The 11,310-nt window shown below is 35.3% G+C and overlaps 1 protein-coding gene across 1 annotated transcript; it reads left to right on the top strand.

The window, feature by feature from the left end:
• The first annotated feature begins 602 nt into the window (after nucleotides 1-602).
• LOC107602882 (Na(+)/H(+) exchange regulatory cofactor NHE-RF3-like) lies at nucleotides 603-8,890 on the top strand. Its single transcript, XM_016295492.1, has 7 exons — nucleotides 603-655; nucleotides 2,312-2,523; nucleotides 2,635-2,863; nucleotides 3,688-3,824; nucleotides 4,477-4,668; nucleotides 7,251-7,577; nucleotides 8,450-8,890. Exons 2-7 carry the CDS (start codon nucleotides 2,317-2,319, stop codon nucleotides 8,519-8,521), a joined length of 1,164 nt encoding a protein of 387 aa, XP_016150978.1. The 5' UTR covers nucleotides 603-655; nucleotides 2,312-2,316; the 3' UTR covers nucleotides 8,522-8,890.
• The last annotated feature ends 2,420 nt before the right edge of the window (nucleotides 8,891-11,310 follow it).

The following is an 11,310-nucleotide window of genomic DNA, read 5'->3' as shown; positions in this document are numbered from 1 at the left end:
CATTAAATATTTGAAAACTGAAAACAATTATTTTAAATTGTAATCTTTCACAATATTACTGCTTTACTGTATTTTGATCAAATAAATGCAAAGACATTGCTCAAAAAAACACAAATATATGTAATAAAAAAAACTTATTTTAGAAATGTATATATTTTTATTTAAATTCATTTATACCATCAAACAAATCTCTCACAAACTAAAATTGAGCTGGTTTTAATGCTTCAAGGTGTTCCGCAGTCTGGTTACTTGGCTTGGATTTTAATATTGTGGACTAGATGACATTAAAATCTAGAGCAATCCAACTATTACAAATGGCATGCTGTAGTGCTTAAAGTGAACACACTCTTACAGCCCAGTAAACCAAGTAAATAGAGTGAATAAAAATATCCACGCAGACTTCAGATTTGCAAATTAAGATGTCTTATTAAAAACATGATTTTTTTTGTTTGAATTTCTTTAGGGTAGAATATGGTCACTCATAGCAACAGAGAATAAGCCTCCAGCCACGGGACATGGTTAAATAACTCACCTTTTAGATCAACCTTTGGCCTGTCAAAGTCCTTCACACACACTTACAGCAGCGCTAGATAACACCTGAGCAGAAGCAGGCAGCCACCTCCTTTACACCGGGACACTGAGGAGACTGTAGCTGGTGAGTGACACAACATAGATGTACCTTTAGAAATATCATGTGCTTTGAGAAAGAAAGATGTGCTTTGATGTGTACCTTACTTTTTGAAAAATGTATTCAGAGTGATGTCATTTGAATAGATTTTTTAGAATAGAATAGAATAGAATGAAATAGAAATGTTGATCCAGACCACCTAAATTTAAGCAATGACAACCTGGGAATCATTTTGAGAAATTTTATAATGCAGTGCTTTAAGTGGAAAGCACTTGGAGGCTAAAGTGAAATTCTTGCTTTAATATTATTTGTACAGATGAGAAACTTGACGCAAGTTGCATTAATTATTAAACGGCAGCAAGGAGTTGGTTTTTGGCATAATGTGATGATGTGAAAGCATTAGCAGCTCATAGAGCAGTTCATGGAGCACTCAAGTGTGAGAAGTGTACTTCAGCTCTCAGCTGATGTGTGAGGTATTGTGTAATTGATATGGCATCTGTTGAACTTGAACCTACAGCTAGATGCTTGTGCTTTTTCTCCTGGTAAAACATTTATCAAAATGAACCAAGGCTATAGGCAATATTTCTAAAGCCTTAAAAGCATTGATGATGGTTCCTCCCAATTGTGTCTATTGTTTTGTAAAGATTTCATGATTGGCATTCGTAATTACTGAGACAAGATACTGTACAAGGTACACGTTAGAAAAAAATACTTCACCGAACACATACAACTTTGTTAACAATTGTGAAGTCAGAGCATGCACGCACTCTAAAACTCACTCTAAAACACAATCAACTTGATTGATTGATTGATTGATTGTCATCGGTAATTACAGAGACAAGGTGCAAGCGTTTTAAAGCAAAATGTGCTTTGACAAACACATTCAGGCACTTTAAAAATTACTAGTTGTAGAATCAGAGTGCTCACTCTCTTATGTAATTATTTATTTGCTCTGCTTCTATTTCAATTTAACATGAACTCCCAATGTACTACATTTGTTAATGCACATTCTAGGTCTTATTGTGCATGATTAATTAGGGCATATTATTCATAAAAAAAAGATCAAATGTTTATTGCAAATAGTACATTATTTTAATACAATATTCTTTGCTCTAATATTTTAATATGATTTCATTTATTATTATTAAATATATATATGCTTGCTCTGCCTCTGAAATGTTTTTTTATCTTATGCATTTTTGAATACCCAGAAATATAAGTAAATTATTTTTTAAATGTCGTACATGACTTTAAGCCTTCAGTGATGTAGTTCAGCAGGTGCACCCTAACACAGGGCGGTGATTATATGGTCTTTGATAATTGTATATTACCCCAGTTATCACTCCATTTGAAGAACATAATATTACGTAATCATGTTCAGCTCTGTCTCTAATCTGCACCAGTCTGCTTTCATCGATTACTAACACCTGCGATTTAAATCACAATATTTTGTCATTATAACACTGCTATATATTACTAAGACTAAATAAATTTGGTTTCCAAACACTTCTTTGGCACTTCATTGCTCAGTTGTGATTATCAGTTTTATCACCAGATGACTGGTATATAATGAATTGTGTGCATCTATGATAAGATAGCATCAGATGTACTAAGACGAGCATATTATCACGTTAGATGACCTCAGCGTAAAAGCAACACTGATCGATAGATGTTTCCTAACAGGGAAAATGGCTGGGCCAAAACCACGTATCATTACTCTGACCAAGCGAGAGGGTCAGGGCTATGGTTTCTACCTCCGAGTGGAGCACGGCGAGGAGGGTCACCTGATCCGAGCCCTGGAGATGGGCGGCACGGCTGAACTGGCCGGTCTGAAAGACGGAGACCGCATAGTCAGAGTCAATGGAACTTTTGTGGACATTTTGGAGCATAGCCAGGTTTGATGCATTTGAAAATCGACTTTCTGTAAATCCTATATTAATTCTTTCAATATAATTAATTTTAATAGTTTGGTGGTAAACCTCAGACCTGTCTTTTTCATGGGTCAGGTTGCAGATTTGGTGAGAAAGAGTGGGATGAGCGTCACATTGCATGTCCTTGGAGAAGAGGCATATAAGACTGCCAAAGCCAACGGTGTGAATCTTGCTGACACTCAGTCCCAGTCAGGTCAGAGCCAGCCCACCATGAATGGAGTGTCTGCACCAGCCGCTAAAGCCAAGCTTTGTTATCTGCAAAAATCCAGCAGTGGATTTGGTTTCTCTTTAAAGTCCACCAAAGGTAGGCCAAAAACTCCCATAGCCAGATTCTTAAGTAACATAATATGATCTTGTTTACAGTAATGCCTATTTGGGCCAAGAACTGGCTACTTAGAATAATAGACCATCTGACCAACATGTACAAGTGTCTAATCACAAATTTGATTAATTTTATGTACCATTTAGAGAGTTTATATGAAAATATAAATTCAAATAAATGGTTAAAATTACAGAAATATCAAATGTATGTATATATATATATATAAAGGTTCCAAAATAGGGTTTTTGCTATAGAAGAACCACTTTAGGTTCCCCAAAGAACCTTCTCAAAATATTTTTTTTCTTAGTTTGAAGAAGAGTTTAATAATCTGAAGAGCTCTTTTTCATTATAAAGAACATTATGTGCAATAGAAAAGGGTCCATGGATGTTACAAAGACTCTTAATGGAATCGTAATAAAAAATAAGGGTATAGTAAGTGCAGATTGTTTCACAGCTATAATACAGAAAACAAAGCAGTAAATCTAGTTAAATTAGTCAATTTGAATATATTTGAAAGATTTGCTTCTGATCTGCCGAACTTTGGTAAATCCTGTCATTAGTTCATTTTCAAACATTCTCATGGTCAGCTAAAGGGATTAGAGCCTGCCAGCTCAAGAAAGTATTTTCCAGTGCTGTCGACAATCAGCGAATGGTCATCCAAGACTGAGAAAGTCAAACGTTAACTAATTTCTAAGGCCTGTTTTGGATAAATCAACCAATATGTTGATCATTTTCGGAATTATTTCAGATGACACGTGAGATGAAGTACTAACTGAGTTTTTTGATCTAACCCTGTTTTCTCGCAGGTACTAAGGGCATATTCATGACAGAAGTGATGTCTGGAGGAGAAGCTGATCAGGCTGGTGTGAAGCTTGATGATCGTATAGTGGAGATAAACAGTGAGAATGTTGAGAGTCTCTCACATGATAAGATTGTGCAAAAGGTAAGTTAAAATTATGCTTTAATCCTAGCTGCAATAACTCCTGTCTAACATTACCTCTTTATCACCAATTGGATAATGCGGTAATCATTTTAGAGAAGCTTTAAAGGCATAGTCCACTCAAAAATGAAAATTCAGTCATCTTTCTCTCAATGCTCATGTCATTCCAAACTTGTATGACTTTATTTATTTTGTGGAACACAAAAGAAGATATTTTGAATAATTAAAATTATGCTTTAATCCTAGCTGCAATAACTCCTGTCTAACATTACCTCTTTATCACCAATTGGATAATGCGGTAATCATTTTAGAGAAGCTTTAAAGGCATAGTCCACTCAAAAATGAAAATTCAGTCATCTTTCTCTCATGCTCATGTCATTCCAAACTTGTATGACTTTATTTATTTTGTGGAACACAAAAGAAGATATTTTGAATAATGTTGGTAATCAAACAGTTCCTGCTCCCATTGACTTTTTTGTCCATGCAGTGGAAGTCAATGGGACCCAGAATTTTTTGGTTACCAAGATTCTTCAAAATATCAGTAACTTTTGAGTGCAAACTGTATGGATGCTGCTGAAGACCCTGACTCTACTCACTGACTCTATCAGTGTTTGAGAAAAAATATTATAATAATGTAGTCCTGTTGTTATTGTAGGTGAAAGCAGCCGGGGACAAAGTGATGCTTCTGTTAGTGGATGAGGATGCTGACAAATTCTTCAAAGGCAAAGGCATTCGACCAAGCACGGCTCATGCCACTGTCAAGCACCTCCCGCATAAGCCACGCATTGCAGACATGACCAAGAGAGCAGATGGCTATGGCTTTATCCTGAAGGAAGTTCCTAAACATGCAGGTAAGTGCTTGCCATGGTGTGGAAGTCAACATGAAATACAAATTTAGTCTATTGCACATTGTGTTAAAATTGTCAAATTTAGCCTAATTGTAGTCTAAATTAAATCTGCTTCAGTTGTTCAAAAGACAGTTTCAAAAACAGTGTCTATTTACACTATGTGCAAATAGCCCGCCTTGTTGGCAGAGGCTATTTACACTAACTCCGCCCACCAATGTCTGATTTGGATAGTCAACACTGAAAAAAGACGCTTTTCAAATATCAGTTTCAGTGGCGTAGATGGTAAGGCACTTTTTACACTTTTTGACGTGAATGACCCGAGTTCGAACCCGCCGTTTGCAGAACTATTTTTTTCAGAACACCCATTTCAAATCTTATATCGCATCGGAAAGGCATTTATTTTCAATAAAAATTAAGGAAATAATCAAAAAGTTGAAAATAAAGTATCGTGTAGGGTTAGGGTAGGTGTAGGGAGGTCTTTATTGTCCCAATAAGGTGGCATCTATTTAATAATTTGAATTAAAATTATAATTTACACTCAATACATTATTATTGTGTACTGTTTTATAATGTACTACAATACTGAGGTGCAGCTAATTGCTACTATTTGCAATAAGTAGTATAAATAGCAGAAAATATTGCTGTTTTAACATAGTGTAAATAGCATCCATCGCTATTTGCACTTAGTGTAAATAGTATCTATCACTAAGAAAATATGCTATTTACACAGTGCAAATAACCGCTGCCATATAAAATATCAAATCATAAAGGAAACAAAATTGTGTTTTGTGTGTGTATGAAGTAAGAAAAGTCACTTAGTGCCTAGAAAAACTTATTTTTCTTCAATTTGCAATTGAATATAGCCTATATATCACTCTGTAAAAAGTTTGTTTTACCCAAATGCTGGGTTCAGCTTGTTGGGTCATTTTATTTGGTTATTTTTTAAGATTTTAATAACTATGCATGGGTCTTTTTTAATTCTGTTTTTTTTTTTAAACATACCTAACCGCTGGGCTGAGCCTGTCTCACTGAAAAAAATGCTACTAAATTGTTTTAAGGTAAGTGGTCGCAAACAATTTATTTTAGCTACATTTAATAAAAAAAAATATGTTGAAAGTTAGTCAAATAAATGTGTTTAGCACTTAGTGTAAATAGAATCTAATTGATATTTACACTTAGTGCAAATAGAATCTTTTGCTATTTACACTTAGTGCAAATAGCCACTGCCAAAAAACTGTATTTGTGAGGCTTTCCAAAAGTATCATGTTCCTTTCTGATTATTACTGTATGTTTTTGTCAGATTTCTCTTGGTGGCTTATCTTTTGGTTCCTGCTGAGGGAAATGTTATAGCAGTGCACCTGTATCTGACCTGCCAAGAAATGTAAAAGAGTTGTTGAATTTTAAATAGGTCACAAGCTATTTATTCATTCTTTTGTAGGCTTTAAGATTTTCATTATTTTATGTCATCCAAAGTGACTTACAGCACACTAATTGCATAGATGTCTCTCTGGAGCAACCTGAGGTTAAGTGCACTGCTCGCAGACTTGAACTCAGGGGAAATACAGCAGGACTGTAATTTCCAGGATCCTGGACGTTTGGTGTTAGCAGCCCTGATTCTCTTTGCATTACCACTGCATTACTTTCATTAGTTCTTCTGTTTATTTTTCTTTCTAGCATGGTGGTGCCAGTTATCCATCGCTATTTGCACTTAGCGTAAATAGTATCTATCACTAAGAAAAAATGCTATTTGCACTTAGTGTAAATAGAATCTAATTGATATTTACACTTAGTGCAAATAGAATCTTTTGCTATTTACACTTAGTGCAAATAGCCACTGCCAAAAAACTGTATTTGTGAGGCTTTCCAAAAGTATCATGTTCCTTTCTGATTATTACTGTATGTTTTTGTCAGATTTGTCTTGGTGGCTTATCTTTTGGTTCCTGCTGAGGGAAATGTTATAGCAGTGCACCTGTATCTGACCTGCCAAGAAATGTAAAAGAGTTGTTGAATTTTAAATAGGTCACAAGCTATTTATTCATTCTTTTGTAGGCTTTAAGATTTTCATTATTTTATGTCATCCAAAGTGACTTACAGCACACTAATTGCATAGATGTCTCTCTGGAGCAACCTGAGGTTAAGTGCACTGCTCGCAGACTTGAACTCAGGGGAAATACAGCAGGACTGTAATTTCCAGGATCCTGGACGTTTGGTGTTAGCAGCCCTGATTCTCTTTGCATTACCACTGCATTACTTTCATTAGTTCTTCTGTTTATTTTTCTTTCTAGCATGGTCTGAAGATTTTTTTGAGTGTATGAAAGTTATGTCTGAGATTCTGAAATATTGATCGCAATTCAATTTGCTGTTCTCTAGTATATATGAGAAATAAGAAAACATGTAATTTTTGAATGAATGAATGACTAGATCCAAATTTTCATTGATTGAAGAATTGATTTTGATTTTGGAGTTAGATTCACCTATCCACTTTCATTAAAAGAGTGGACATCCTTCAGATATAGAACATGAGGGTGAGTAACTGATTTCATTTTGGGATGAATTAACCTGTTAATGTGTTTTCTCTCAGGTGGTGAAAGATGGAGCAGCAGACAGAGCCGGGTTGGAGGATGATGACATTGTTGTGGAGGTGAATGGGGTGAATGTGGAAATGAGCACACATGAGGAGGTTGTGAACCTCGTCCGCAAGAGCGGGGACACGCTGGTCCTCCTAGTGGCTGAGAGGACGGCCTATGATCATCTGAAAGCACGAGGGATCGCCATCACCCCTCAGCCGTTGGATAAAGAGCCCTCCGCTGATGTCCCGGCACCAGCCTACGCACAGGAGGACAAGAGGAAAGATACAGGAAGTGACAACGAAAGGCCGGCCACTCCACCTGCTCAAACCTGGTCAAGGGTCAGTACTGCTTTTCAACATTTCTAATTGTTTTCAGCATTCACAATATACCTCACAATACTAAGTTTCTCATTCTGTCATCATTTACTCACACTCGTGTCATTCCAAACCTGTATGACTTTCTTTTTTCTGTGGAACATAAAATACATGTTGAAGAACTGTACACTGTCCACTAAAATATATTTCTAAATGTAGTCCAACATGTGCGTATCCTGAGTATCTGAATATGTACAATAACGTTGCGTTTGGAATGCTATAGACATGAGGAAATTATAATATTATAGTTTTAGGGCGAAATATCCCTTTAAACTGTTCAGTTCAAAAGTGCATTTATTTATTTATTTATGCTTTTCTTCATCTACAGTGCATTAAATTGATCAAAAGTTCAGTAAAAATGTTTATAATGTTACAAAAGATTTCTATTTTAAATAAATGCTGTTCTTTATTATGAAAGTCTCACGATTTCCATAAAAATATTAAGCATTATCAACTGTTTTCAACACTGATAATAATAAGAAATATATCTTGAGCAGCATATTAGAATGATTTCTGAAGGATCATGTGACACTGAAGACTGGAGTAATGATGCTGAAAATTCAGCTTTGACATCACGTGAATAAATTACATTTTACAACAGCTTTTTAAAATTGTAATAATATTTTGCAACTGTATTTTTGATCAAATAAATGCAGCCTTGGTGAGCATAAAAGACTTCTTTCAAAAACATAAAAAAAAATCTAGTGGTAGTGTATATTGTGATTTCCTTTATTTTGTCATATTCTGAGGTAAATCTATTAACTGTTCCTTTAAGGATACAATCCATGACTAAATCCTGAAAGAGCTACTAACTCTAACTTTTTTTTGCACCCTAGTCATCGTCGTCTTCATCCTCTTCATCGTCATCATCTTCAGCATCAGATGTGAGTGAGGACGTGAAACTCTGAGCACACCACACTTCTGTACCAACAGATACTTCCAATACTGTGATTTAGTGACAGGTTAATGCACTTACCTGATCAGCTAGTACAATCTATTAAGAGGGGAAATGCCCCATTGAACAAGAGACTGTAAGACCACTGATTAAAGAATATTATATATATATTCAAAGCTATTAGTGACAATATCAAATGTAATAGATTATTTCTGTACTGCTTTCATTGGGATCTACAACAACAATGATCTATTTGAACTGACTTTTTTATGCTTGTGAGTGACACATGAAATATAAAACTGCAAGTAGTTATGGTCTTTCGGGCAATGCATACTTCTTGATATATAATTTATTCTACAGAATGTTTTGTCATTTTCTCATGGATGCCTATTGAATAAAATCTCTTTATTTGGTGTGATGTCAAAAGCGAAAACAATTCTTATCATTTTAAAGGTGCATTTAGTTCTTTAGCAAGTGTTAGCAGCACCAATGTTCTTCATATATTTAAAGTAGCTATAACCAGTGCTTGAATTGGAAAAATATATGCTGCTATATGGATCCATTGATAATGATAAAATCAGGTGATTTGCAGTTCAACATTCAATGACAGATTTGCATTGTACTTATGCACAATGCATTATTCAAATGTTTTAGACATAAAGAAAAACAAATGTTAGAAGCAAATCTACATCACCAATTAAAAATTAATATTCACTTTCTATATTTGTAGCTCCAGCTTTAATCGAACAAAACAGCCAAGGACTCCCATCACTAACAAACCTGTTAGTTTATTGAGCACTGAGTTCGTTTTGCATTTATTTATTTGTTTGTTTTATTTTCAATTTAATGTTTATTGAGCACTGTGTGTGGTTGCTAAGGAATCCTTTGTGACGTAGCGTGACGAACATTCCATAGAAAGTTCGGTGAGTGTAAATCTGATGCAGACAAAATTACATTTTTGTAGGGAGTATCTTCAGTGGGGTTTGGGGATCTTTTTATGACTCCAAGAAAGCTCTGTTTAAACAGGGCAATGAAATCGTCTCAGTGTTTGTATTTACACGGCTATACACTGTGCAATTATTATTATTTTTTAATACTATAAGATAATTCAATGATAGACTGAACGTGCGTCATTCTGTACTTGCGTTTTTGAGGCAGCTGTCCAAAACAGTGAATCTACTCACCTTACAGTTCACTTCAAGTAGCTTCGATGAATTTGAAGTTTGGTGTTCAAAAAATAAAAATGAAAAAATAGTGCAAACTGAAAGAAAATGTGTAATCTGTATTTTGAGCCACAATGTTACAAATGATATTATCAGTAAGTCATGATGGCACCTTATGCTTTTACATTAGCCTAGTAGCCTACTTTAACTCATCAAAATAAGTTGAGCAATTTTCTAAGTTATACGAAAGTTATATGAAATTCATCTTGATTTTTCACATCGGTTTAATGACATTTAAGTTGTAATGACTTTAAAAAAAATTAAGGCAGCAATTGAACTTAAGTTTTTAAGTTGAAATGGGTGATTTTTTTTTTACAGTCTGAGCATAGACTTTTTTATAACAACAAAAAGTGTCTCTGAAAAATGTTACCAACAGTTACCAATATTCTAGCTTAGGAAGTCTTTATGTACATAAGTTATTTTTAATGAATATGGTGAGTGGTTTTGAATAGGATTTTGATAGCCGATGTGCATGTAGTCACAAAACAATCAGAATCCATTAGTCATTATCCATTCATCATTCAGGTTCTTCAGTGCATGCAAGCCTTAAGAGCTGTCACACTGTAGTATGGCCCATTTTTTACACAGCTTCAATAAAAATTGGCCCGTTTATACAAGACCCCACAACAAAATTCCAAGCTCTTTTGGGTTTACTCAACTCATCTCTTCACTCTCTTTTTCTCACACAAGGTTTCACAGATCTAGATATTATTTATTGCATACACAACAAATCTTGCACAACCTTTGCGTCATTCATTTTTGGGATCATCTGTCTTACAACCATCTAAGAGCCCTATCCACCAAGACAATGAGGCAGGAGAAACCTCACACCCCTTTTCTACAAGAAGCATCTGTACCCACCAGACTCCCAAAGAGAGGAAAGTGGAGGCAACAGAAGCCTTATCAAACCTTTTTGCCCCAGGGAGCCAAGTACCCACAAGAAGCATCCATGTCCACAAGTTTCCCACAGGGAGCTCCCATGACTGCCAGGAGCCCATAAAGTTCATCTACAATTTATACTTTACATTATTATACTATTTTATATACTGTATGTACAATGCCTTGCGAACATATTCATACATTCATTTTTTCACATTTTATGTTGCTGCCTTATGTTAAAGAGGTTATATGATGAGATTTAAATTTTTCCTTTCTCTTTGAAGTGTTACAAGCTCTTGGTGCATAAAGAAAATCTGTAAAGTTGCAAAGACTAAAGTCTCAAATCCAAAGAGATATTCTTTATAAAAGTTAAGAGTCAACCACGCCTACCTAAAACGGCTCGTTCTAACACGCCCCCACATGTCTACATCACGATGTGGGAAGATTTGCATAACGCCGCCCAAATGTTCACGCAAAGAAAGAAGGCATAACTTTTATTCTCGCTGTAGTATTGTTGCTGCCGCCATGTCGTGAAGGCGCCGTGTGCTTCATTGTGAATGCGAAACTACTTTATTTGGCCTTCCAAAAGAGGACATGACTAGAAATCAGTGATTAAGTTGTATTTACAACACCGTTCCAGAACAGTTCAACCCAAATATTCAGATGTGTCCAGCACATTTTATGGAGGATTGTTTCCTGA

The sequence above is a fragment of the Sinocyclocheilus grahami genome, unplaced genomic scaffold (genome assembly GCF_001515645.1).
Source record: "Sinocyclocheilus grahami isolate Dianchi unplaced genomic scaffold, SAMN03320097.WGS_v1.1 scaffold337.1, whole genome shotgun sequence".
Lineage (NCBI taxonomy): Eukaryota > Metazoa > Chordata > Actinopteri > Cypriniformes > Cyprinidae > Sinocyclocheilus > Sinocyclocheilus grahami.
The sequence above is the reverse complement of the archived record's forward strand: the minus strand, read 5'-3'. Positions and strand labels throughout refer to the sequence as shown.